At 44.8% G+C, this 25,543-nt stretch overlaps 1 protein-coding gene across 1 annotated transcript in view; it reads right to left on the bottom strand.

Annotated features, from left to right (window-relative positions):
- wnt4 (wingless-type MMTV integration site family, member 4) overlaps positions 1-25,261 on the bottom strand; it is a 38,246-nt gene extending 12,985 nt beyond the window's left edge. Inside the window, exons 1-4 of the mRNA XM_038822353.1 lie at positions 24,536-25,261; positions 21,318-21,553; positions 6,143-6,274; positions 163-305 (exon numbers count right to left, since the gene is read on the bottom strand). Of these exons, the coding sequence (XP_038678281.1) occupies positions 163-305; positions 6,143-6,274; positions 21,318-21,553; positions 24,536-24,612 (588 nt within the window). The 5' untranslated portion in view covers positions 24,613-25,261. The remainder of the gene's footprint in view (positions 1-162; positions 306-6,142; positions 6,275-21,317; positions 21,554-24,535) is intronic.
- Between the last annotated feature and the right edge of the window lie 282 nt (positions 25,262-25,543).

The raw sequence follows: 25,543 nt of genomic DNA, 5'->3' as shown, positions 1-25,543 counted from the left end.
TCAGCAGTAATCGACCATTGATAAACACACTTGATAGAACCTATTTTTACCAAAGCTGTTGAACAAAGAAAATCAATATTGAGCTCGAGAAGCATATGAATTAAAGTTGTAAAGTTTAAGATTAGGAACGGGGTTGTAGTTGTCGGATTAAAAACCACATACCTTTCTTCCGGCCTCGTTGTTATGCAGATTCATTAATGGCCTGCTCGAGGAGGCGCCTTTGCTTCTTTCCCTTACATCCACAAAAGATTGGGAAAAGGCAACGCCATATGCAATATTATCTGAACAGCCTGACCACTGGAATCCTAAATCCACCAGGGATAAAAAAAAAAGCAACAATCAGAACAAAAAGCCTGTTTAATTTGGGAAGTAGCAATCCAGATACTCCCAAGGCCAAGTCAAGCCTGGGCCAAACCAGGAATTAAGTCAAATTCTAGGAATTACACTGTACCCTTTCACAAAAACATAGCCTGACAGGCTTAATAATAACGGTATATTAGTTTTTTATCAATACTTTCCCCATTTCACTCCTGAAGGTATTGATCTTGCAGTGAGGGTGAACATACAAAGGGAAAGCTGAGAAAACATCTTCAACCCACCAAGTTAATCCGATCCAGCAGACTTTACACGTTGTCCTCCTAATTCCTAGTAGTGTTGTCTCTTGGAGTTCAAACCAAATAGAAATAGACGAGCTAATAGAGGGCAAATTTCTCTCAGACTCCCTCAGACAAGCTTCAGAAAATTGTAATTGCCCATTTTTTATCATGATCTAAACTAACTGACCGGGTATCTCCTGTCACAGGGAACATCCCCTTCTTTCAGAAGTCTGTCAAGTTCCCATTTAAAAGACTACAATGATTTCAAATCTGAAATTGTGAAGGCCTTTTCCAGAGGCCGATGTCTCTCTGCAAAGAGAGGGTATTTCTACCATCTGACTACAAGGACTATATAGGCAACAACTCTTTGCCACCACATATGATTGTATGTTCCTATAAACCTCCGAGGAAACTTCAATCTGAGACCCAGGCCATTTTAACCTTTGGTTCTAATTGAAATGAAGTAGAACGGTTTCCCTACAATGAAAGATTGAATTGACATCAACAGACATGAACTGAAATTGATTAATCGCTCCAAAGATGCCAGGACTCAGGAGAACGGTTCCAGGTAAGAAGTTAGTGCCAGGCAATGATTTTGGCAGTAAGTTACAGTGAAGGGAGGCAAAGGTCAATCAAGACTCTGGAAGGTCCTTTCAGAGACCAGGTGAGCACTCCTGTTCCACAAGGATTCCATAGAGGAGTTAAATGAACTTTCTGCCACTCTAGTGACTTCTTTAGTGATATAGCTGTTAGTTTTGGTCCTATGTGAGCTTGTAAATCTGTAAGCATAAATTGCTGCACCACTGATAATATGGGGCCGTGACATTTACTTTTCCAGTAGTTTCCTGCCTGCTTGGGCTGTGCAGCCCTTCCCATGCCTGATCTGAGGTCAGTTAAGATGGTCTCCACCAGGAACGTGGCGCAAACATCCCTCCACGTTCCTGCCATCTTAAACTACTTTTCCCATTGGGCAGAGGAAGGTTAAAACTGATCTCAAAATTCCTGTGAGTGTTCCAGGAATTGCTGATGGGCTTTCCACAAAAAGCCACTCCAATAGTAGTAGTGGTAGAACATTGGGGGCGGGATTCTCTCAGCCCGGGACTGGGCCGGAGAATCCCTGCGACCGGCGCAAATAGCGACATGCCGCCCCAACGCCGGCACGCGATTCTCCACAGAGCGGAGAATCGGCCCCATTAGCGCCGACGTGGTTGGCGTGCCGCTGGTCGGGGGCCACTCTACGCGGCCGGACTGCCGATTCTCGGCCCGGAATGGACCGAGCGGCCGTCGTAAAAAAGCCGAGCCCCGCCGGTGCCTTCCACACCTGCTCTCAGCCGGCGGGAACTCGGCGTGGAAGGGTCGGGGGGAGGGCGGTCTGTGGAGGGGGGAGGGGGGATCCGACCCCGGGGTGGGGGCTCTGATGTGGCCTGGCCTCCTTTCCTCTGCGCCGGCCCCTGTAGTCCTGCGCCATGTTGCGTCGGGGCCGGCGCGTTGAAGGAAGCCACTGCGCATGCGTGCCTTGGTGCCAGTGCCACTGCGCATGCACGGACCCCGTGGCACCCAGTTCACGCCGGGATCAGCAGCTGGAGCAGTGTGGGCCACCCCAGTGCCATGCTGGCCCCCTGTAGGGGCCAGAATTGCTGATCCTGAGGCCGTGTTGACGCCGTCGAGAAACGGGACGGCGTTTCCGACGGCGTCAACACTTAGCCTCAGGATCACAGAGTCCCGCCCTGGAATCCAAACAATACTTCACAATTTCAAATTGCCATAATTATGTTCATAATAAAATAAGAAAATGCTGGCAATATTCAGCAGGTCAGGCAGCATATCTGAGGAAAAAGACACAGAATCAACATTAAAGGTCAATGATGTGCAATGTAAATTCTGTTTCCCACCACAGATGCTGCCTGATCTGCTGACTATTTCCCTCATTATCTTTTCATATTTTAGATTTGCAGCACCTGCAGTATTTTGCTTTTATATTAAATTGCTTTTGGAGTGCATTTACATAGTTCATTGCAAACTGAAATGGTGGGCGCAATTCTCCCATCGGGAGACTAAGCCCCGACGCTGGAGTGAAAACCGGAGTGTTTCACTCCGGTGTTGGAGGCCAGAGTGGGGTGGCGCCGCGTCATTTACGCGTGCCGGGCCTTGGCGGCGCGTAAATTACATCACCTACGCATGCGCAGGTTGGCTGGCGCCAACCCGTTCATGCGCGGTTACCGTCCTCCCCGCGGCCACCCCGCAAGAAGATGTCAGATGGATCTTGCGGGTCGGCGGAGGTAAGGAGGTCTTCATTCAGAGAGGCCGGCCCGCCGATCGGTGGGCACCGATCTCGGACCAGACCCCTTTTGAGGCCACCCCCGGTACAAGAACCCCTCTCCCCCTCCCACAGGCTGCCCCCCCAGCGTTCCCGCGCTGCTCCCGCCGGCAGTGACCAGGGGCGAGATTCTCCGACCCCCAGCAGGGTCGGAGAATCGCCTGGGGGCGCCTAAAATCCCACCCCCGCCGTGGCAGAGATTCTCCGCCACCCGGGAAGTGGCGGCGGCAGGAATCTCGCCACTCCGATCGGAGAGGCCCCTGCGGTGATTCTCCGGCCCGGATGGGCCGAAGTCCCGCCGCTGGGAGGCCTCTCCCGCCGCCGAGGTTTAAACCACCTCTGGAACAGCGGGCTCAGCAGCGCGAGCAGGCCCCCGGAGACCTGGGGGGGTGTGATCGAACCCCGGGGGGTGCCCCCACGGTGGCCTGGCCCGCGATCGGGGCCCCCCGCTCAGACTCCGGGCCAGTGCCCTGGCTGCACTATTTTCTTCCGTGCCCGCCACGGCCTCCGCCATGGCGGAAGCGGAAGTGAACCCCACATCGCGCATGCGCCGGCAGTGGCGTCAGCGGCCAGCTGCCGCTGACATAACTGCCGGCGCATGTGCAGACCGGCTAAAGCCTTTCGGCCAGCCCCGCTGCCGGGGGCGCCGGTTTTTTGCGCCGGTCTTCTGGTGGCAACCGCTCCGGCGTGGGGCTGGCCCCCAAAGGTGGGGAGAATTCCCCACCTTTGGGGAGGCACGACCCCTGAGTGTTTGGTGCCACTCCCCTACTCCGGGACCTTCCGTCACGCCGGGTAGGGGAGAATGCCGCCCCAGATGTGGAGGGCGCCGGCGGGAACCTGTCGCGTTGGGCAGGCCACTTGGCCCATCCGGGCCGAAGAATTGCCACTCGCCCGTTACAAATGGCAAGCGGCGATTCTCCCAGCGGCCAGCCGTGAATCTCACCGCGCTGGTTTGGGGGGGTGGGAGAATCGTGTGCGGGCACCGGGACGGCTTGGTGGGACTCGCTCGGCGCCCCGTCGATTCTCCCACCCAGCCTGGGGGGGGGGAGAATTCCGCCCGGTGTTTTCTGTCAATATGAATTGCTGCGTTTTGGGATTAGCAGTTTGATTTTCAAACCCGCACATAGGGCAGAATTCTCCCATCTGGGAATTATGTCCTGTGGTGGGGGCGGGAACATGGAATGTTTCCACTGTGGAGGCGAATGGGAGAGTATGCCAAATCATCCAGTCCCAACCTCATTAATTATGCAACTGGATGCTTTGCGCCATATTCCGTGGTGGGGCAGGCCTGATGGTGTGTAGTCCTCCGTCCTATTGGGGCACCATATTGAAAAGGCGCCCAACATTACTGACCCGCTATTGAAGAAAGGAAATAAACCACCCAAAAATTAAGGTGGAGCCCAAGGAGCACTCTGAGGCCAGAAGATGGTTTCCCTGAGAAAGAAGATGGCTGTCCAGGAATATCGAAGCTCCACCTGTAGCTGCTCCCCCTGCTGTGGTGTTCTAGGGTGCAGGGTTACCATCGGCCTCCATCCTGAATTCCGGAGACAACCCCCACCACTGCCTGTCATTGAACCCGCCAGCAGGGGTTTGGGAGAATTCCGTCAACAATTTTACTTTCCAGTTTCTGATGCGATGGGCAGTCAGATCAAACTTGCGTTTAGACATTGGCTCCAGCACTGTAGCAAAGTAGAAATCACAGCTCCATGTTTTTGGTCTCTTTAGTTTTCTTTACTCTCGGTGACTTACTTCCAAGAATTTTTTTTTGAATGCCCATATAGCTAGGTTATTTCGTAGACTGCCAGGAAATTAACCGTTTATTTCGGCAAGAGCTTCTATCCATGATCTTGTGCTATTTCTCATTTTGGAAGGTGGGCTTTGACTTAGCTCTTGACTGACAAAGAGGTTAATTAAACATTAAAGCAACAAATACTCATGCCGACAACATTTTTGTAGTATCTATTAAACATAGCTCACTCTTCAAATACTAGAAAATAAGTTCATCAATATTATGGTAAACTATCATGCAGTAAATACTTTTTCCTCATTATCTGTGAACGCTATCTGGCCTGACTGCCTTTGAAGTATCAGGGAGATCTGAACAAGACAGGTTATTTAAATACCTTTCAAAAAACTTGACCAGAAATGTACAGAATGCTTGTATTTGAATCAAATCACTTGTTTACTGCCTCTGACAGGCACAGAAAACATGATTTGAATCTGCAGCGATTGTTTGTTTGTTCATAACTTTGTGACGCTGTTTTTTTACCTCCTATGTACTATGGTGAGAGTGGTTCCAGCACACCAGGAATTAAGAAAAGGCAAGGAAATGGCAACGCTTTTCCTGCCCTTAAAGGAGTCCTAAATGTAACTTAAATACTCAGGCTGCTGTATCGACATTCATAATGGAATAAAAACGCAGTCTTAGAGAAAACAGGGGTTAGAAAGGAGTGCAAAAAGGGCCTTTGAAGACTACTACTGGCCACTGGTTCTTCCATTATCAAAAGTGGTCTCCTTCTAGTTTATGGTTGAATATGTATTAAATGAGGGCAGCACGGTGGCACAGTAGTTAGCACTGCTGCCTCATGCGCCTACGTCCCAGTTCGATCCTGGCTCTGGGTCACTGTCCATGTGGAGTTTGCACATTCTCCCCGTGTTTGCGTGGGTTTCGCCCCCACAACCCTAAGATGTGCGGAGTAGGTGGTTTGGCCACACTAAAATTGTCTCTAAATTGGAAATAAAAATGAATTGGGTACTCTAAATTTATTTAAAGAATGAATATGTATTAAATGGGATTTTCTTTTGTGTATTCATCGATGATACTACTAGAAGATAGAACACTTCTCTGAGGCACTTGGTATCAGAGTCAAGCATTCCGAAGTAGTATAGTTAGATGCACATAGGCTAAACCCCAAGAGGTGGGCCCCACTCCAAACTCAAGAAGGGACCTACTATATTAGTGATTTTTGTCTTCATTTTTCACACCAGCCATTCGATGGTCTCTCAATCTAATTGCCAGTTAACGACAGATTATAGGCGAATTGCACTGCACACTGGGAAATGGACTGAAATTGCTGAATCTCATTTCACATAGGACCTATGCGGGTTAAGAAGAATTTCAGGCCATTGTTCGGGGCTAATTTCCAACATATATTTCAGAGTAGGAAGGACAATGGTTAACTCAGTGCAACATCAGGCCCCCTGATGGAGCAACAGTTTTTAGACTTACCGTCAGGGCTTACTCCATGGACTGTGCGATCGCAGCCACACTTCTCCAGCTCTCCACTGCTGCAGGCACGAGTAACTGCAAAGGCCACTCCAGCAGATGAGATTGCATAAACAAAGGCTGCTTCTCGTGTTCCTGCATTTAAAAAAAATGAGAATGGTTACTCAATCATATCAACGTCACGCTGGCATGCAACAGCAGAGCTGAATAGGATAGGCAGACCCAATTACATTGCCAGTTACTATGTTGTCCGCTCAACACCTGACATAGATTCTATGCTTATGCATACTAGCTAGTTAGGTTTCAATGTCAGGAGCAAGCTGGTGAGTGCATGGGGAGTGACGTTTACGCAGAAACACATGGGAGCTACGTTTGTCATGGTTATATTGAGAATCATTTATGATTTCTTTTCCACACCAATTAGCCTTTTCTTGTGTCGCGCCAAAGTGGTAATGGTTACGTCTCAACACAAAACATGAGAGTCAGAACGTCGATAGGTCTGTAGACTGCACTAAAGTCAGAAATGTAAGACCACCACCAAGAAATAGTGTAAAATCACTTTGACTTTTTAAATGATGTTGTATAACTTCAGTCCCTGGGCAGGGCAGTCCTCTTGATGCACCAGTTTCTACATGGTCTTTGACTCTCCTCCCTCTCCTCCAGCATTAAATCCTATTTGGCAGGTGCACACTTGTAAAAAAAATAGATTGATACAGGACAGAAAGTACACTGCAGGGGCGGGACCAGCTGAATGTCTCCCTTGGACCCCCCCCCCCCACCCCCCCCCCCCGACTACTCTGAGACCATTCCCGGTAGCAAAGCTAACCCCAAAAATAAAGCCAAGTACTCTCCTCTCTGAGCATTAACTGATGGGCCAACAAAGATTATTAGTGTTTTGGATCATGTTACTTTAATGGCCGCTGGGTAGGAATGTGAAGTTGATTAAGCCATGAGATGATAGCCGAGAATGCAGCAATTCCCTGCTCATATAGAGAACAGTAATCTTATTAAAACAGAACTGAGGTTTCTTATTACCAAATTTAAGACTGTGTTTCTGCTCTGAGCATTGCAAATAGATTTATTTTAATCCTCATATTTCCTCCCCTTCTCTCTGAAAGGTGCTAAGGTTATCTGGGATACAGCTCAAAAGAGCGTCTCTTGCTCTATGGCACTTCACCCCGATGAGCATTCTTCATGTGAGGCTAGAAAGTGCCTGGTGATAGAGTATTATAGCATATGGGCACCAGAGTTAGGACCTCCCCTGTCCATGGCCAGTGTCCACATATATATATTTCTCCCCAGGACACACAGAAAACCTGGGATGCTGAAGCCAACTACAGCAGTCGCACCATCGTCAGAATTAAGGTCAGCTTACTCAATACGGACTCAGATCAATGGGGTTGAGTTTTTAACCTCTAAATTTCATGTAAATATCTTAGATTTTCACAATGAGGGGCCCCTTGAACAGTGTTTCATATTAAAATTGTGTTCTATGAATTGAGACTTTCGAATCAGAATTAGTGCCAATTGGCAGTACCAATTGGATTGCTCCATTTTAATTAAGTATCTGCTAACACACAATCATATTATTTGCTGCAAGAGGGAATTTCTCTGATATTAAAAGTGGCCCCCAGCCTCACTCAGTCAATGCTCGAGTGAATTTTTCCCATGCTAAAAATGCATTTACAAATAAAACTATTTCCTGTTAATAAGCAGCTGACATAAAAATGTACCAATGCTATTAATAATAGTAATATATTATTGGAATATGGTGCAATTTCCCTTACATTGATGGAGTGCCCCCCTCTTGAATGTGCAATTCATCCCCTCCCCACAAACATTTTTCTCCAGTTTCCTCCTCTTGTTTCCCTTCCTCTCCTGAAGTTACAAACTGTGGGAATACTGTTTCTTGGACTCTGACAGCTCTTTATTATCTTGCTTGAGTGGTCATTCTTCAGTTAAGAGTGCTGCCATCTAGTATCAGCTGGTCATTTAACTATTGGGGTGGGACATTTTCACATGCTAACTCAGTGTCCATTTTTCAATTCAAGCCAACTGGTGAATGATCAGGGGAAGATACTCTGGCTAGTTCTTCCCTTTCTCTAGTCCTAGGACAGTGAGGACAATTGCAGGGTCACAACTGCTGCACGAGGTAGTGCCTGTGAGAGACACTTCCCGCACTGTCTGTGCAAAGGGCTGAAAAACTGTATTGGCTTGTACTGCACTTGGTCCTTTGTGTACTGCTGCAGCTGTTCCCTGCTGCGCTAACTTGAGCTATATTTACTTCACTGCGAAGCCACTGACAGCAGGCCCGACGCCAACAGAAAAGCAGTCACGTGAAGCAGATATCTCAGCTACCTCTAAAAGCTTTTAGCCCCACCAAAACAAGTAGTACCGATGGACATCTCAGGACGTAATACTGCCCCAACGATTAATATAGACTTTGCCATGAGAGGTGGAAGCAATGATGTTCTCTGGCCATTCACTGGCTGTATACCCTAGCCTACCTGTAAAGGACAGCAAAATGATTTTGCCCTCTCTTGCCTGAGTAAGCCCTCCTTGTCCCCTGGCCCATAGAGAGTACAGCAGCCAGGAAAGGAATTAATAACTGCAAATTTTTAGCTCTTCTATCTGGCTGTGTGAAATCGATGCCACACTCTAAATATGTCGATTTCTGCAACAGTAGGACTTTGTCACACTGATGAAGGAAGACCAGGAACTCAACTCTATGCCAAAGGCACATTTTAGTCCTTTTTTAAGGATTAAAAAAAATTAACGCTTTCCATTTTGATTTAATAGCTACGCTTACTGAGTTTCACTTAACATTTTCTCCACAATATTTTTATTGTGACGTTATGTCCCTGTTTCGATAATAGACATTAATACTCGCTAATGGAATGCTTCCTTATTTCTGGCACTCAGTGTCAACATCAAGAATCTCAAGTCAGAAGCAGAACAAATTTGCTTATGTTCTGTCCCCAAAATGTACCTCGATCTCAACCTCAAAGGAGCAAAAACCACTGAGGTGTTTTGCCATTTCACGCTTGAATAATCAGACCCAAGCTTTGCTCTGTGGGTCCATGGCCACCAGGAACTGAAAGGGAAACTGCACAAACCCATTTTACGTAGACCATGACAATTGGCAAAGAGGGGAATATTCATCCCATTTTTTGGGGGCTAGATTCAAATCCATAGGGGTAAAAATTGCTGTTAATCCACTGCACCACCTAACCTCTTGTGGGTAACACTTAAAAATATTTTCCCAACAATATGCATAAATTTCCAAGTGTAAATGTATAAAACGCACTGTAGTACATAAACGTTGGTTTATTTTAAAGAATGACATTACTTTTTTGTCTTTACAACTGGAGGTTACAGAGCACTACTTACAGTGGCTGGATTGTGATAGTGAATTATGAAGTGTTAAAGTGACCCACTTATACAAGTCATTAACAAATCAACGTATGGAAATGTGAGACAGGAGGCCAGGCATCTATTGCTTAAGTGTGTACTCTGAATGTGGGTTACTGCACAGTTTGCTTCTATGATAATTATAATTCAGTTAGATATGAATCAGACCCCAGTTGATAAATGCAAAGGATAGACTAGGTATCACATATTTGATATCCAGTCTGCACTGAATTGGTTGAACCAGCCTCTCGAGGTGCTGCAAATGGCCTCAGCATCCCAGGCTACAGAAGGTTCCCGTGGTTGTTATCATGAATCTGGTAAAAAGTCACTGGATTTTGGGCAAAAGGAGGGGCTCAGCAGTGAGGTCCCCATTGTTCAACGACACTCACGAGTACTATGGATCCCTATCCGAAGAACAAAAATCCCACCCTGAGTCAGCCATCTAAGATGAGGAGAAAAATAATTGAATGGGGTAAAGAAAGGTGTCACGGAGGTCAGTGCCAAATCTTCCACCACAGTAACAGGTCATGATCGAGTGTGCATTTAGTTAAGTTAATTCCCTTGGCATTGGTGCAGTGGGAGCTGCATGAATGGAAGCAAGGATTTACCACACAAGTAGGGAGGTGGGCAGATCCAAAGTGAACCAACCTAGATTGGGTCATACTCCTTTAAAATGTGTTGTAGATGGCTACCTGAAAGCCAGCTGCAAAAAGCAAAGATTTAGTTTTATATATCTTACAGTTGCTCCAAAGTTACATTCCTAACCTTTCCATTCAGACAGCACACTATTCCTGATCAGATGGGGAAATCCATAGAAACTGCACTACCGTCCTATACAAAAGGGTTTAAAGTTGACCCCTACCTCCCTGGAAAATAAATTGATTGGCCCAATATTGGGGAGGGCTATTAGCAGCCCATGTGTGGCATTGCTCATTGTGGCATTTGCTTTTGAGAGCAGAGAGTGAAATTATTTCTTGAGGTGTTGGTGCCTAACTTATTTATTCATACCTGTATTCTTTTGAACGCTATCTGGGTGGCATCATTTTATAATCATCAGCTAAAGAATGAAGGGAGGGATTTTTAAGCAGGCATGTAATATTCAACAGTGACAAAATCAGAATCCGTAACAGCTTTTAAAAGGATAACGAATCATTCTTTGACGAAGAGAATATTGTAAGATGGAAAAGAGCAATGGGACTAAATGGATAGTACTTCCATAGACTTGGCACAGACATGATAGGCCGAATGTCCACTTCAGTGTGTGAAATTCTGAGTGCTGAAATATAACTGGCTTACAAGATGTGTGTGAAATTGGTTGCTTTTGTCAGTGGTTTGTGAGGTTCAAGTAACATGACAATGGCTTAATGCTGATTTTTTTTCGATACAGGGCCTGAATGGATTCAATATCGCACAAGATCGATGATTACATGCTTTTTAAAGAATAAAAACTGTGGGAGAGCATAGTTTACTCTTTTTATTGTATCATTCTAAATATCAATTGAAAGGGTAGTTTTAATGGAGGATTCTGAGTGGTGAGAACCCAGGATAGATATAAAGCACTGGAAACACCCAATGTCCTTACATCTGAGTCAATGTTGTAATGAGAGAACTACAAACGGAAATGGGAAATAAATATAAACACTTTATCAAAAGAAATGCTCGCACCCCAATTGAATGGTAATAATGAACTCAAAAGGTGCAGACTTATCTTGGTCTTGCATAGCAGGGCCTGACTGCTGCCAAAATGGCCCATGCTGCGCTGAAACACAGGATAAACACACCCCTTCCCCTTCATTGTTGCTTTAATATTGGACAGCAGTGTTGTCACTAGGATTTCAGCAAGTATAACAGTGGGGTGTGTGAAATTGTTGTGTTATATCCACTTGAACTGTGAAAACACAGAGGTTTCATTTGACCAAACCTGATGTGTTGCTTCAGCAGGGTGAACTAACAGGGCTGGCAGTAATAGTGGATGTGACGATTTGATGAAGAGTATAATGCATTAAAGCGCAAACTTTGGTACCCATAAAATAAATAAACTTCAAGTTGTTATGATCTGGAATACACGCCCCGAAAGCAAAATCTTTCAAAAGGGAATTGGATTTATTTTTTGAAAATAATCCGTTTCCTGGACAATGGGGACTGAGCAGGGGAGAATGGGAATGATTCGATAGCTCTTTCAAAGATCTAGCACAGGCACGATGGGCTGAATGGCCTCCTTTGTTGGACAATGAGCAAATAAACCATTTAGTTTGTTATCGATCTATCAGACCAGGGAACGTATCCAGTGTTCAGTTTAGGAACAGGGAATAAAATTGATTTCAGGGTTCCCTAGAGTTGGGTGGAAAACTTGCTTGGAATCCCTACAGTGCAGAAAGATTCCATTCAGCCCATCAAGTCTGCACTTTACCCAGGCCCACTCCTCCATCCACCTCACCCTATCCCCGTAACCTAACCTGCATATCCCTGGACAATTTAACATGGACAATCGATCAATCTTGCACATCTTTGGACTGTGGGAGGACGCCCACACAGACATGGGGAGAATGTCCAAATTCTACACAGACAGTCAACCAAGGTGGGAATCGAACCCAGGTCCCTGGTACTTTGTGGCAGCAGTGCTAACCACTAATGCTAACCAATACCATGCTTCTGATGGTTGTCATTAAGATTTTAATTAGCTAAAGGTATGGAGGAACATGGAACTAAGGGAGGCAAAAGAAGCCAGGTTGCACATCAGTTGTGATCTAGATTCTCGATTAATGTGATAGCAGGCTGAGGGGGGGGGGGGGGGGGGGGCGGGCTAACTGGGCTCCTGTTCCTATGTTCCCAGTGACTGACTCCTGATGAAAAATGCTTTGTGAGTCCATGTTCGACAGTGATACATTTGGGTATTATCACTGGCCAAAACAGCCTGTTTTGACACCTGTCAGCATTGACATAGAGTGCAACATGCAGGAAGGAGCAGAGGATATTTCTCACTGTGGAACTGCACCCTAGTAACTGTTACAGGCTAGCATTCATAGGAGCGGACAACATTGGGACAACGTGAAGTGGTACATATCATTTTGAAACATAAATTAAATACACAGAAAATCGTCTCCCCAAGTGTACTTGGCATCATGCACAAAACATTAATGCCTATCCAAGTTCCAATATGTAATTGGTGTTCAGTATTGGTAGATTTTGTACAATTCTCAGCCGAGAAATGAGCTAAATCCCCGAGTGCAAGGGAGCGGCTCCTCCGCACATGTGTCAAAATAGATTTTTTTAAAAGAATGTGTGCGACTGACTGAGCTGCATTCGCGGTTCGAAAATAATGTTAAATTATTTAATCGCCTCCGGAAAACCACGGTGATGGGAGAAGCTCCCGAGAAAGCAGGCTGGGCTGGGCTGGAGGGCTGGCTTATCTTGCAGGGTAAAGTAGCGACAGTGGAGGTCGCTATAATCCACAGATACCCACAAATCCCCCACTTCCAACATGTGTTTCTGTCCCACTGTTTAAAACAAGCTCCATCACATCGACTCTTCAGTCTTTCACACTGGTTCTACTTTAATTCATCAAAATCGACATAGAAAAGCGGTAAAAGGGACTGCCTCGGATAATCTGAGGCTAAAGTGTTTAAAACAGTGTCGAGTCCTACTTTGCACCCGATCAATTATTGTTTAGGTTATACCTGGGCTCGTTTCCCCCTAATTCTGATGGCCTGGCTTTATCTGGTTGCAATTTGCAAGAATGGGCACTCAAAGCTCCCCGCTCGCCACTCTGAATCAAATTTACCTCAGGGTATATCTGGATCGCGCTCTACAAATAGGAGCCCCTGACTGCCCCTCCCCTATAATTTCTTGCCTGTCCTGCAGTCTGTTAGAGTTCCATCAGCGATGCCTGCTGCCTACCATCTCAACCGAGCCCACTTTCCAGGTGAGCTGATACCCCCGTGAAGCTCAGATCTTCGGGCTGAGGTTATTTCAGCACCAGTCTGCATTCAAATAGCACCAATGGGAACATTAAAAACAGACAATGCTGAAACTACTCAGCAGGTCAGGCTCCGTGAAGAGAGAAACCGTGTTAAAGTTTAATGACCTCTCGTCTCAACTTTGGTAAAATCTCGATTGAGGCGTGGACTACAGGGACATCCCAATTCACGTTCACTCCCGCACAGGAACCACAAGATAATGATTTGTAACGAGCTTCTTTTCTTCCTTTGCCCATCAATGCCAAGGTCAAATGCAAGACTTCAAGGCTGGGTTTAAATAGGTACTTTTATATCAGTGCAAAGTGATTTGGGGGTTCACTGTGCTCCAAGCAGTCATCTACTTGTATTAGAATCCCTGATATATATCTGCCCCCAGCAGAGGCTGTGGTTAGAATCTGTGACTGCCTTAATCTATGTGGTTCAGACCTACACTGATCAGTGTATATAATGTTTCATTGGGGGAAGGAAGCACACATTATTTCTTAGCATTTTTATAAAGCTGGGCTGGATGCCAGTTGAGCTGCAGAGCTGGTAGTTTGGCACATGCACACTTAAATATATGAGTAGAATTCCATCCAACGGGGTATGAAGCTGATGAAATGATCGGTCTTGGTGAAAACAGACCGTCTTAACGTAAATTATAGATGAGGAGAAATGTCTTCACCCAGTGAGTGGAATTCGTTGGCACAGGAAGTAATTGAGCCCAAAACATTGCATGTTTTCAAGAAGCAGTTAAATATAGCATTTATGGGCTATTGAACTGGATGATCAGCCATGATCATAATGAATGGCCACCTCCTGCTCTTATTTTCTATGTTTCTATGTCTACACTGGTATTAAAAGTGTAAAGATGTTTTGGGTCACTACCGGGATTATCAGTTGTGGTTATGCTGCATGTTAAGCAAAGTCCAGGTGGTGTGAAACTACCTCTTTAAGATGGCCTCACGTTGTGTGTCAAAATACAGATTACACCGAAATTGGGACTTTGAACCTCAGTTAAACATCACAAAGACAGAATTTGTGTGGTGCAGAGGACACTATTTTGACTCATCTTGTTTGCACTAACTTGAAAAATGAGCAACTCACTAGTCCCATTCTCCCTGTAACCCTGCATATTCTTTCTTTTCAGATAACAGTCGAATTTTCTTTTGAATGCTTCAAATGAACCCACCTCCATCACACTCTCTCAGGCAGAGCATGCCAGAGCCTAACCACTGACTGAGTGAAAACGTTTTTCCTCATATCACTATTGCTTCTTTCACTGATTAATTTACATTTGTGCTCTCTCATTCTCACTTTATCACAAGTGGGAACATTTTCTCCCTGTCTAATCTATCCAGACCCCTTCATGATTTTGGCATAATATATATTGACATAATATATAATACAATATATATTGACATAAATCACTGTGCTGCATCAATGCAGAAACTTCGATCTAACTTGCCTTTCATATAAGTCCAAAGATGTGCAGGTAAGGTGGATTGGCCATGATAAATTGCCCTTAGTGTCCAAAATTGCCCTTAGTGTTGGGTGGGGTTACTGGGATATTGGGATAGGGTGGAAGTGTTGAACTTGGGTGGGGTGCTCTTTCCAAGAGCCGGTGCAGACTCGATGGGCCGAATGGCCTCCTTCTGCACTGTAACTTCTATGATCTATGATCTATAAATTGAATTAAAGTCACCAAAATAAATTACTGCCAGTGAAATTTTAACTTCTTTGTTTAAAGTTATTATATGGTGTGTAGCATAAGTAGCAGTGTCCCTGGGGCTAATTCTGCACATTTCTGCTCAAATTGAATCTTTTACCAGTAGCCTTGAGTTTAACGTAAAGTAACGTATACCCCATCACAGTCCCAAGAGTTTAAAGTTCTCTCTCTCTCTGTATATGTACATGTATGTATATCGTATCCTCGTTATCTGAAGGTCGCTAACCATGGCTATGCCACAATATAATTACGGGGCAAGGTGAGAATCAAGAATACTTCAGCTGCTACAGAGATTGAACCATCGCTGTTGGCATAATCCTGCACCACACTTCAGCCATGTAACCAACCAAGTTTAAAAAAAAAATTTAGATTACCCAATTATTTTTTCCAATTAAGGGGCAATTTATCGTGGCCAATCCACCTACTCTGCACATTTTTGGGTTGTGGGGGCGAAACCCACGCAGACACGGGGAGAATGTGCAAACTCCACACGGACAGTGACCCAGAGCCGAGATCGAACCTGGGACCTCAGCGCCGTGAGGCGGTTGTGCTAACCACTGCACCACCGTGCTGCCCTGTAACCAACCAAGTTAACCAACTTTTCGTTGTTAAGTTTCCTAAATGTGAACCATGCACATTTTCCTCAATTTGATTCCCAATATCTACATATGTTGTTTGTTTACTTCTGTATACTATGTATCTATTACATCGCTATTTCTGCTGATCTAGTTAGCCTGCTCAAACCCATGATTCTCCTACAAATCAGATAATAGTATTACTCCAATACACTGTACATTCCGAAGTATCTCTTTTGATCTCCACAGACCCCAAGTCCTTGCAGCCATCTCTATCTTTGCATTGTGTTGTGGGCTAATTTACTTGGGATGTTTTAAACTAGTTCTTACTTAAGTAGTTCTAAAAGGGATGGGCAATAATTGTTGGTTTTGCCAGTGACACCTACATCCTATGAATGAATACATTAATATCAATTTAACTCTGAATGCAATCTTTCTTTTATTTAGAACTGATCTTGATTTCCTGGCCTGTCCTTAATGAATTTACACCAGCTCGGTAAGTCTATGAAGTACAGGTATAGTACCTCAAACCCGGACACAAGATGCTAACTGAGGATCGATATTGTACGAGAACTAGATGTAAGTCTGAGATATTGAACTCTGTGACTGAACCTATTGCATGATAACTAAACCGGTTAGTTTGAAAACAGGTTGGCAGGTTGGACGTCCAAAATCCTAGAAAATCCAAAGTCGGGCATGGTCTTGGTCCCGAAGGTGACGGATTTGCGAGATTGAACCTATATGTCCTCTTATTACTGGGCAAGGCAGCATTGTGGTAATCCGACCAGATTAGTAATCCAGAAGTTTGGACTGATAATTGAAAACATGAAGTCAAATTCACAAGATACCTGGAGAACTTAAAATCAATTAATTTTTAAATCTGGAATAAAAAAAACTTAGTAATGGTGACCATTAAACTGATGGATTGTCACTAAAAGCCCAACCGGCGGGTAGCACAGTGGCACAAGTAGTTAGCACGGTTGCCTCACGGTGCCAAGGTCCCAGGTTCGATCCCGGCTCTGGTTCACTGTCTGTGTGGAGTTTGCACATCCTCCCCGTGTTTGCGTGCATTTCGACCTCACAACCCAAAAGATGTGCTGTGCAGGTGGATTGGCCATATCTTGTTATTAAAACAGTAAAAAATATATACAAGGCCAAACGGTACAAAAACTAATTTTGTGTTGGAGAAACAGGGTACCCTCCCCTCAGTACCAATGTACAGGGATGGGGGCGGGCTGGATACCCTGATTATTAAAACAGATCACAACACATTTCTACAAAAAACAAATGGTACAAGCACTAATCTTTGCACTGGAGACACCAGAGACCCTCACCTCTGTACCAACAGAAAGGAAGGGGTGGGGGGGGGGGGGGGGGGGTGGGGGGGGGGTGGGGAGGGAGTCAGGGTGTTTGTGGAGGGGAGGGTCCAATAGGACACTGCCTGAACTATCTATGGAGGCAGAAAATCAAAAGAACCTTCAATTATGCTGTGCCAGATTACGGGAGTGCCACGCTAAATTGCCTCTTAATTCGAGAAAAAATGAATTGGATACTCTAAATTTAAAAAAAAGAAAAAAAAACCAACCGGCTTACTAATGCCCTTTTGAAAAGACAATCTGCTGCCCTTACCTAGCTGGTTTAGAAACTATAGGATTGTTGTAATTCCGAGTTAAACATCTGGATTGTCATAAAAGTCCAACTAGTTTACTAATGTCTTTGTGAAGGCAACCTGATTCGAATCAGTCTGTCAGTGTCACCTGATTCACAGCAATGTGGTTGACTCTTAAATGCCCTCTGAATTGACCCTAAACACCACTCAGTTATATCCAAATTGCTCATTGGACTTCAGTTCAAAGAAGTGACCCACCACCACCTTTCAAAAGGCAATAATTGCTGGTTTTGTCAGTGACATGTGCATTGTGTGATTGATAAAATTTGTATCAATTGAATTTTGAATGTAATCCGCATTTATTTGTAACTGATCCAGTGTTATGTTCTCCCACAATCAAGGTTTGGTTTAAGCTATGCAAAATGACCATGTGCAACTGTCCCGACTCGGTGCATGTTTGCCCTTGGGTTATTGTCACCGCTCTGTGAATGCCCTGTGAGTACAACAACTTGCATTTACAGAGCGCTTCGACTGTCGGGAAACTATCAAACGCAATCTACAGGTGCTTAATAGGACAAAAATTGCCAGAGTTGAAGAACGACTCATTAAGACATGTGAATAAAGAAGTGACTAAAATTTTAGTCACATTTATGGAGGGTCTTAAAGGAGAAGAGGTGGAGAGACAGACACTTTTGTTCCAGAGCTTAGAGCCTGAATAGTTGACAGCACAACTGTCAATGGTAGGGTAAAATTTGGGGACACACGAGTCTAGAGTTGGAGGAATGTGACGTGATTGGGGGGGTTAAAGGGCTGCAGGAGGTCAGAGAAATAGGGAACTGTGAGGCCGACGAGGGATTTGAACATGGGAGTGGGAACTTTAAAATTGAAACATTGATGGATTGGGAGCCACTGTTGGGTGATGAATGGAGAGGACTTGGTGTGAGTTAGAATAGAGGCAGCAGATTTCTGGATAAACTCAAGTTTATGGGGAATGAAAGGCGAGGGTTTCAGCAGCAGGTAGGTTGTGGCAGAATAGGAGACAGGCGATGTTGCAGAGGTCAGATTTTTGTGCGAGTGATGCCTTTTGTGACATTCCCAATACCGCCACTGCTGTGTATGAATGCCCTTAAATTATTGTCATTGCTCTGTGTATGGTCGCCCGAGGATTTCAGTTGCAAATTTGTATGTGATTGTTTTTGAGATTACCATAGCTGTCGCAATTTCACCACTATTTGTGGCCCCTCTGGGACTACTGTCTGCCCTGTATGCATGTTATTCCCAATACCATTTTCTCTATTTGTACATCTCAGTTGCATTAATCCTATGCATTTTATTTGGCAATACATGAATGACTATAGATATAAATAAATACTGAGAAATGTGAAATAAACACATGACAGATGGATCAGGATTTGAAATAGAAAGACGGAGGTGGAAATGTCATGTTCAGTTGGGGCAGGGGAGGGTAAACCAGCTCGTAGAAGATTGGCCACCTATTATACACCCCACCAGTATTCCTTAGATCAGTTTCAATAGCAATGAAAGCTGTACAAAAAGTGCAAATCCACTTTGACCTATTCTACAACCTCATGGAAATCAAGTATTCTGTTCAGATTTTCTATTTTATTTCTTGTATTTCTGATATTCAACATGTTTATATAACTATATTCTAGTTTTAGGGGCTGTGCCATTATCAGTTGCCTTAATTATTTTTCTGCTCTCCCACTCTCCTGAATTTATTGGCTCTTTGGTTCTAGAAGTCATTTGATATTTCCATATTGGTCATTATTGATGTGTGAGCTCTAACAATCGGCAGCCCGTTTAAGCCACAGAGGGCATAAAAGCCCAATCTTGCCCGTGCCGTAATGATCACAGTCCACAGTGAGGGTAGCTGGACAGTTGTGAGCAGCAAAACCTGGTCAGCTGTTTCATCCTTGAGTGCTGACCGTGATCTAGGATCGAACGTCGGGCATCTACATTTGTAAGGCTCGACTATTCACTGGATAAACTCACTGAGCCATTAGGGTGGCTGTCTAACTGGTGTTCTCCGAGATTATGATCAGTATGTAACCCTTCCCAGTATTAATGCCATTAATTATAGGCATTGGACTTATCAGTGATTTCAGAATCCATTGAACCACGGTGGAAGCAAGTCATCATCCATCTCAAGAAACTGGCTAAGAGCAGTGCTATTTCTAATCCATACCTGTGTATTGTATACATCTCTGGGTTACAACCTACATCAGAACAGGAGATCATGGCTAATCTGTGGCTTAACTCCATATACCTGCCAATCTGTACCTGAGCCTTGCTATTCCAGATTCAAGTTTTGCCGTCTGATTGCTTTCACTGACCTTCACTTCGTGGTTCTGGATTATTAAAACAATACATCCTCTTTGGGATTAATTATTGATTATCTACACTGGTCCATGATATGTTTCAAGTTTACCCCAGAACATTGTTTTGTATTCTACAAAACCCCAGGTGGCAGGGTGGCACAGTCATTAGCACTGTTGCCTCACAGCGCCAGGGAGCCAGGTTCAATTCTGGCCCTGAGTTACTGTGTGGAGTTTGCACGTTCTCTCTGCGTCTGCGCAGGTTTCTTCCGGGTGCTCTGGTTTCCTCCCACAGTCCAAAAATGAGCAGGTTAGGTGGTGGTACGGGGTCACGGGGCGAGTGGGTAGGTGTTCTTTCAGAGGGTTGGTGCATATTCGATGGGCTGAATGGCCTTCTTCTGCACTGTAAGGGCTCGATTTCAAATGAAGGGTAGGAAAAGGAAAAGGAAAAAGGAAAAAATCGCTTATTGTCACGAGTAGGCTTCAATAAAGTTACTGTGAAAAGCCCCTAGTCGCCACATTCCGGCGCCTGTCCGGGGAGGCTGGTACGGGTAGAAGCCAGAGGTGAAAAATACCCCCTCCCCCACAGGGTGAAAAGAGTAAGGGAGAAGACAAGTTACTACCTGATTCTTAGCCTGGGTTTTAGACCAAGTAGCTTAGGGCCAACGAAGGGAGATAAAATGTTCTATCATTTTGAAGCCTTGGGAAAGTGTGGGTTCGTGTGGGAGATCATGTAATGAATCATGGCTTCAACACAGTGAAGAGGACAATATACTTGTAGCTTAGGAGCAGCAAGAGGAAAATAGTGTTGAGAAATTAGAAAGAAGCAAGACCTATCATCATAGGTCAGCCTTTATTAACTTTCCAAGAATTAGTTCTTCATTCCGGGAACAGAGTATCCAGAATCTGCCACCCTTTATTGACATTCCAATAATTAATTCCTCTTTCCAGGTCCAGAGAATCCTGATCCTCCCAGTATTCTATCTGGAGATTGTTGTCACAAATGTGTTTGTGCATCTGTCACTCAGTCTTTTATCAATGTATTTAATTTATGAGTATTCATTTTGTTCCTTTCTCAATATATTAAGCATTGGATTATTATTCCTGACCTATATATTCAATCCCAAGATTGCAATGATAGATGTTTGCCTTCTGCAGGAATGACTCGTTCTGATAAATGCAAGTTATTTTCTCTCTTATCTTTGACTTTGTGTGCCTTTGGATTGTGATAACTTGGAACATATTCCTGGAATATATGACAATGTAATCATTTCTAGAAGGAGAATAATCTGTATTGTGGAGGACAGCAAGTCCCCTTTTCATAAACCAATTGTCTCTAACCTCGTTACCCTTAAAACGTTTCTCAGTCTCTCCAGATTTTCAATTGTTTCTTGAACCCAAAAAAACCCATCAACTTCTGCAATTTCACTTCGCCTCCTCTCTCACCGTTTTAACTGCTCATTGCCCACCCCCGATGCATCTCCTGCGGGTCTGTTATCTCTGATCTTTGTACCTTGTGCGCAACAACCCGGGATTATTGGCCTACACTCTCCTGTGTGTACCTTGAGTGACCACTTTGCCGAAGACAGGCAGCGTGTCGACCGTGGAGCAGTTCCAGCGGCGGTTCCTGAACTGGTGTTGGCACTCCTCGATGGCCAGCTCCGCTCCCCTCCGCACCGAGTCCATCACCTCGACATTGCGCTTGCAGATCTGGATCTGTCGGTTGATCAAACCCTTCAACCTCTCGCACGTCTCCTCGTCCTGGATGCTGGCGATCGAAGACAGCTTGGCCAAATACCTGTTAAAACATCCAGAAAGACAGCGGGTTAGCAGGAGCAAGGCGGGGTGGGGGGCTGGTGGTAGGATCCATCAGTGTAAAAACTAAAGGCTGTATTAAAATGACTGGGGGGGGGGGGGGGGGGTCACCACAGTGTAACAAAGCGGGTCCACCACATTTCAAAACGGGGTGGTGGGTTTTTACCAGCATGAAATAAAGGATCGATCTCAGTCCATAACAGAAGATCTACTGCAATAACAACCCGAGATATCATAGCTTCAGAAGCCGAGAGACATTCCCTGGGCCAGTGCCAAACAGTGTCTTAACTATCTGTTTTGTCTGGAAGCTTATTTAATGTTTAACGTTTTATGCTCAAATGTTTGTAATCACAAGAGGTGAAACACACGACGGAGTTTCCAACCAGAAGAAATAAAAAAGACACGCTGAACGAACGCTGTTTGTCAATTCCAACTGGCCCAATTCGATCCTTAATTCAGTTTTTCAACAACAACAAAAAAAAACCCGAGTTAAAGAGCCTGAGGGGGCTTTAGATAAACTCATGACAACTGTTAGACAAGGAGGACCGGAGAATGAGGGCTCATTAAACAGATCGAGCCCAGATTTGCACGGTCAGTTGCGACACTGCAAACGTTGCTCTTTTCTGTACCATCTTTGCATTGAAATTTGCAATATTTTATTAATTTAATTGTCTTATTTTAAGCGGCTTGTTTTTAAAAAATTTTGACAAGAGGAACATTTTTATCTCGGAGATGAGCAGTTTTTAAAAGCAAAAATAATCACCTTCAGTGTATTTAAAGGGGGTGTACGCAACATTGTGAGTATGTTTGAAGGAGGGGTGTGGGAACAATTCTGCTTTAGATTTTGGGGGAGCAGAATTATTACTGAAGATGGTCAGAAAGTGGATTGTGTGAATAGTGTAGGCCACACATTTTGTGATTCATCGTTATGTCCCGTCTGGTCCGAAAACACGAAATGCTACTTGTCGGAGGACTGATGTGTATCAATCCCAAAATTTGACTTGCTCCGAATCCAGAATTTGGAAAACAATTTCTCAAATTAATCTTCAGATGAGCTATTGTTTTTGCTCGATTTTTTTTTAAAGGGAGAAACTATTTAATCGAACAAGTTGTACGATCACCTGAGCCTCGCTGTGTGTTGTGTAGTTTATATTCATAATGGGGAACTCGCGACTAAATTTCACATTGGAAAGAGGATCTGGGCTTTAGTATGGGCACCCGCCACTTGCCTCGCGGGTAATGAGCTCTCTCTCTCTGGCCATATACCAGCGTGAAGTCTGCCAGGTCAGTCAATATCGCTCTGGCCGTGGTAACAATGCAGACTCCAGCGAACTCCGGGTATCACAGATTTCTCAAATTCTGAACGTTATTGGAAATGAACGCACTTCCTCATCCGATTAGTTCGAAGTTGCAACAACAACAAAATCACTTTCCGTAATTAAAGGGTTAAGGGACAACTGATTTCCCTTTTCCCGCCTGCAGTGTGGTGCACCTTTATTTAACTTTATTACCCCCTCTGGAATAACTTGCTCAGTTTGGTGGCTACCCTGCCCACCCTCTCTGTTGGGTTAGGGTCGCCCACAGCAAGGACAATCAGACTGGCGAGGTTCGCAGCACCGTGACAGTGTACGAGACTGTTGTTGTACAAAGCTGACCTTCAGCTCCCCCCCCCCCCCCCCCCCCACCTTCTCCGATGTGCCTAGTATCGTTTGGAAAACAAATACTTTCTTTAATCAGACATGGGAAATGCACAGGTCCTCCTCTCTCACACTCCTATCTCTGTTCCTGGCGGATTTAGGACGAAACTTGTGTATTTTTCAACAAGAGGACAGGACGATTGCATTTAATTCCGCCCGTTCTATAAATCACACGAAATGTTAATTGTGCACAATCAGCATCGCGCTCTCGTTTAATTACTTTGTGTTTAAAAAAAAAGAAAATCGCCACACGCTAGCTATTTAAATGCGCGCTTATTACGGATGGATGTAAGGACTTTAAAGAAAAACAATTCTACAATTCTGAAACAAAACCTTTACCTCTGTTGGATGTAAGTCTGCTAATAAACTTTTATTTTAGTTGATTTGGGTCTATATTGAAGAACCACAGGCTGGTGCAGAGGGAGGCTATATTCCAGGTACCATCAGCTATTACCCCCCTCCCCCCTCCAATTATATCAACATTTTCAACACGAACGACATATTTGACTCGTTTCTTTCTTTCCCCTACCAAAAAATTAAATCCTTCAAATAAAGCAGCTGGGGGGGGGGGGGGGAGGGGTGATCCCACAATTTAAATAACACGCCTGTCATCTTGCTGGCACCTTCCCTCACAGTATGAATGAAAAATGAGTATTAATTGAAAGCACATATCTGCTGAAATCTACAACACGTCTGTACAAGTCTATTTTTTTCTTCTTCTTCTCCTCCCCCCTCTCTCTCGGATCACCCCACCGAACCAATCAACTAAAATAATGAATTGAAATAAATAAATAATCATTGACATTTCCCCGGCCGAGGATTGTTGGCAGCCAGAAATGTGTGGAAAAGTTTGGAATTAAACAAAAACCCACGTTCAAATGTTACAAATAAAAATGTAACCCCGCTGTATTATCAATGAATTATATAATGGGGGTCAGTTTAAATTGCCCAATATGTTTCATGTTTTAATAGGGTGGCACTTTTCTCCCCCACCCGCCCCCGGGGCACCTTTCAGAGTCTGAATGACAACATTGAGGGGAGTCGAGGGGGTTTTAAAATTTTTAAATCACCAAAACAAAAACACTTATTGTAAGGGGAAAAATGAGGGTCTTTTTTAGGGAAAGAGAACGGAACTCGGATTCCCCCTCCAACTCCCCTCACACATTCTACCTGTTGCACCAGTTCACCCTCAGCTGAGAGAATCAGAACTTTTTTTTCTTTTGCAAATAATATTACAAATGCAAGAAGTCACAATCGTCAACACTTACAGCCAGTTACTAGCATTGGTCGCGAACAGAGCCAAGATCAGGACGAGAAGCGAACGCAGGACGGAGACCGGAGTCATCGCGAAGTTCAGCAAAACCTAAGATCCAGGCAAAAAAATATTTGATCCCTTAATTGCAGATGATTTTGTTTTTGTTTGAAAAGAGGAAGTGTTTCAGAATCTCTCCCTCGTTAAAAAAAAATCGCATAAAGTGCAACAAGTCTTTTTTAGTTTTCCAGGTTGTTACAGGTTTGAAGAAAAACAAATCTTCGCCCAAAGAAAGATCCACTCAATTTCTTTTTTTCTCCAAAACAAAGTTATAATCGAGGATGTCGCCAACATATATAAATACACCCGGACGGAGAGATCGTCTTTTTTTTAAGTGCTGTTTTGAGTGTGGTTGTAAAGTGATTGCTGGTGGAAATAGCACAAGCCTTCTGCGGTCGAGGGATGTATGATGTGAGAGGTTTTTTTTGGGGGGGGGGGGTGCGGTGGTTGGAGCTCCAGCCGGGTCCGGGGCGAGCTCTGGTTGGGTTGTAGAGAGAGGCAAAGGGAGAAGAAGGAGGAGGGATGAGCGTTTGCCGAGTCTGCGGTGCGGCGCCCAAGGCTTGTCTCCGTGGGATGTGGCGCCCAGGCTGTGTTGAGCAGGAGAATGCGAGGAGGCGAGTCGAACCCCGCTCGGATCCCCGATCGGGCGCTGAGCCCCTCCACCCCCTCCCGGGGTGGGAGAGAGAGAGAGAGGAGGAGGAGGAGGTTCTCGGCAGCTCAGGGTTGGACCGGCCACCGTGTCAATCAGCCCCACGGGCTGCTTCCATTCGCCGCTGGTTGCAGAGGCGCTGGTGACTCGCTGATCCACTGACAGCAGCAGCATCTGACAGCGAATGTGCACGGGGGGGAGCGCTGGGCAGAGAAGGCACTCAAACAGCCGGTAGAGGGAGAGACGCGAAGGAGAATTGACAATTTCTCACCTCCCCCTTTTACACAGAGCCCTTCTCCTTTCAAGACTACTATC

The sequence above is a fragment of the Scyliorhinus canicula genome, chromosome 16 (genome assembly GCF_902713615.1).
Source record: "Scyliorhinus canicula chromosome 16, sScyCan1.1, whole genome shotgun sequence".
Lineage (NCBI taxonomy): Eukaryota > Metazoa > Chordata > Chondrichthyes > Carcharhiniformes > Scyliorhinidae > Scyliorhinus > Scyliorhinus canicula.
This window is presented reverse-complemented; position numbering and strand designations above follow the sequence as displayed.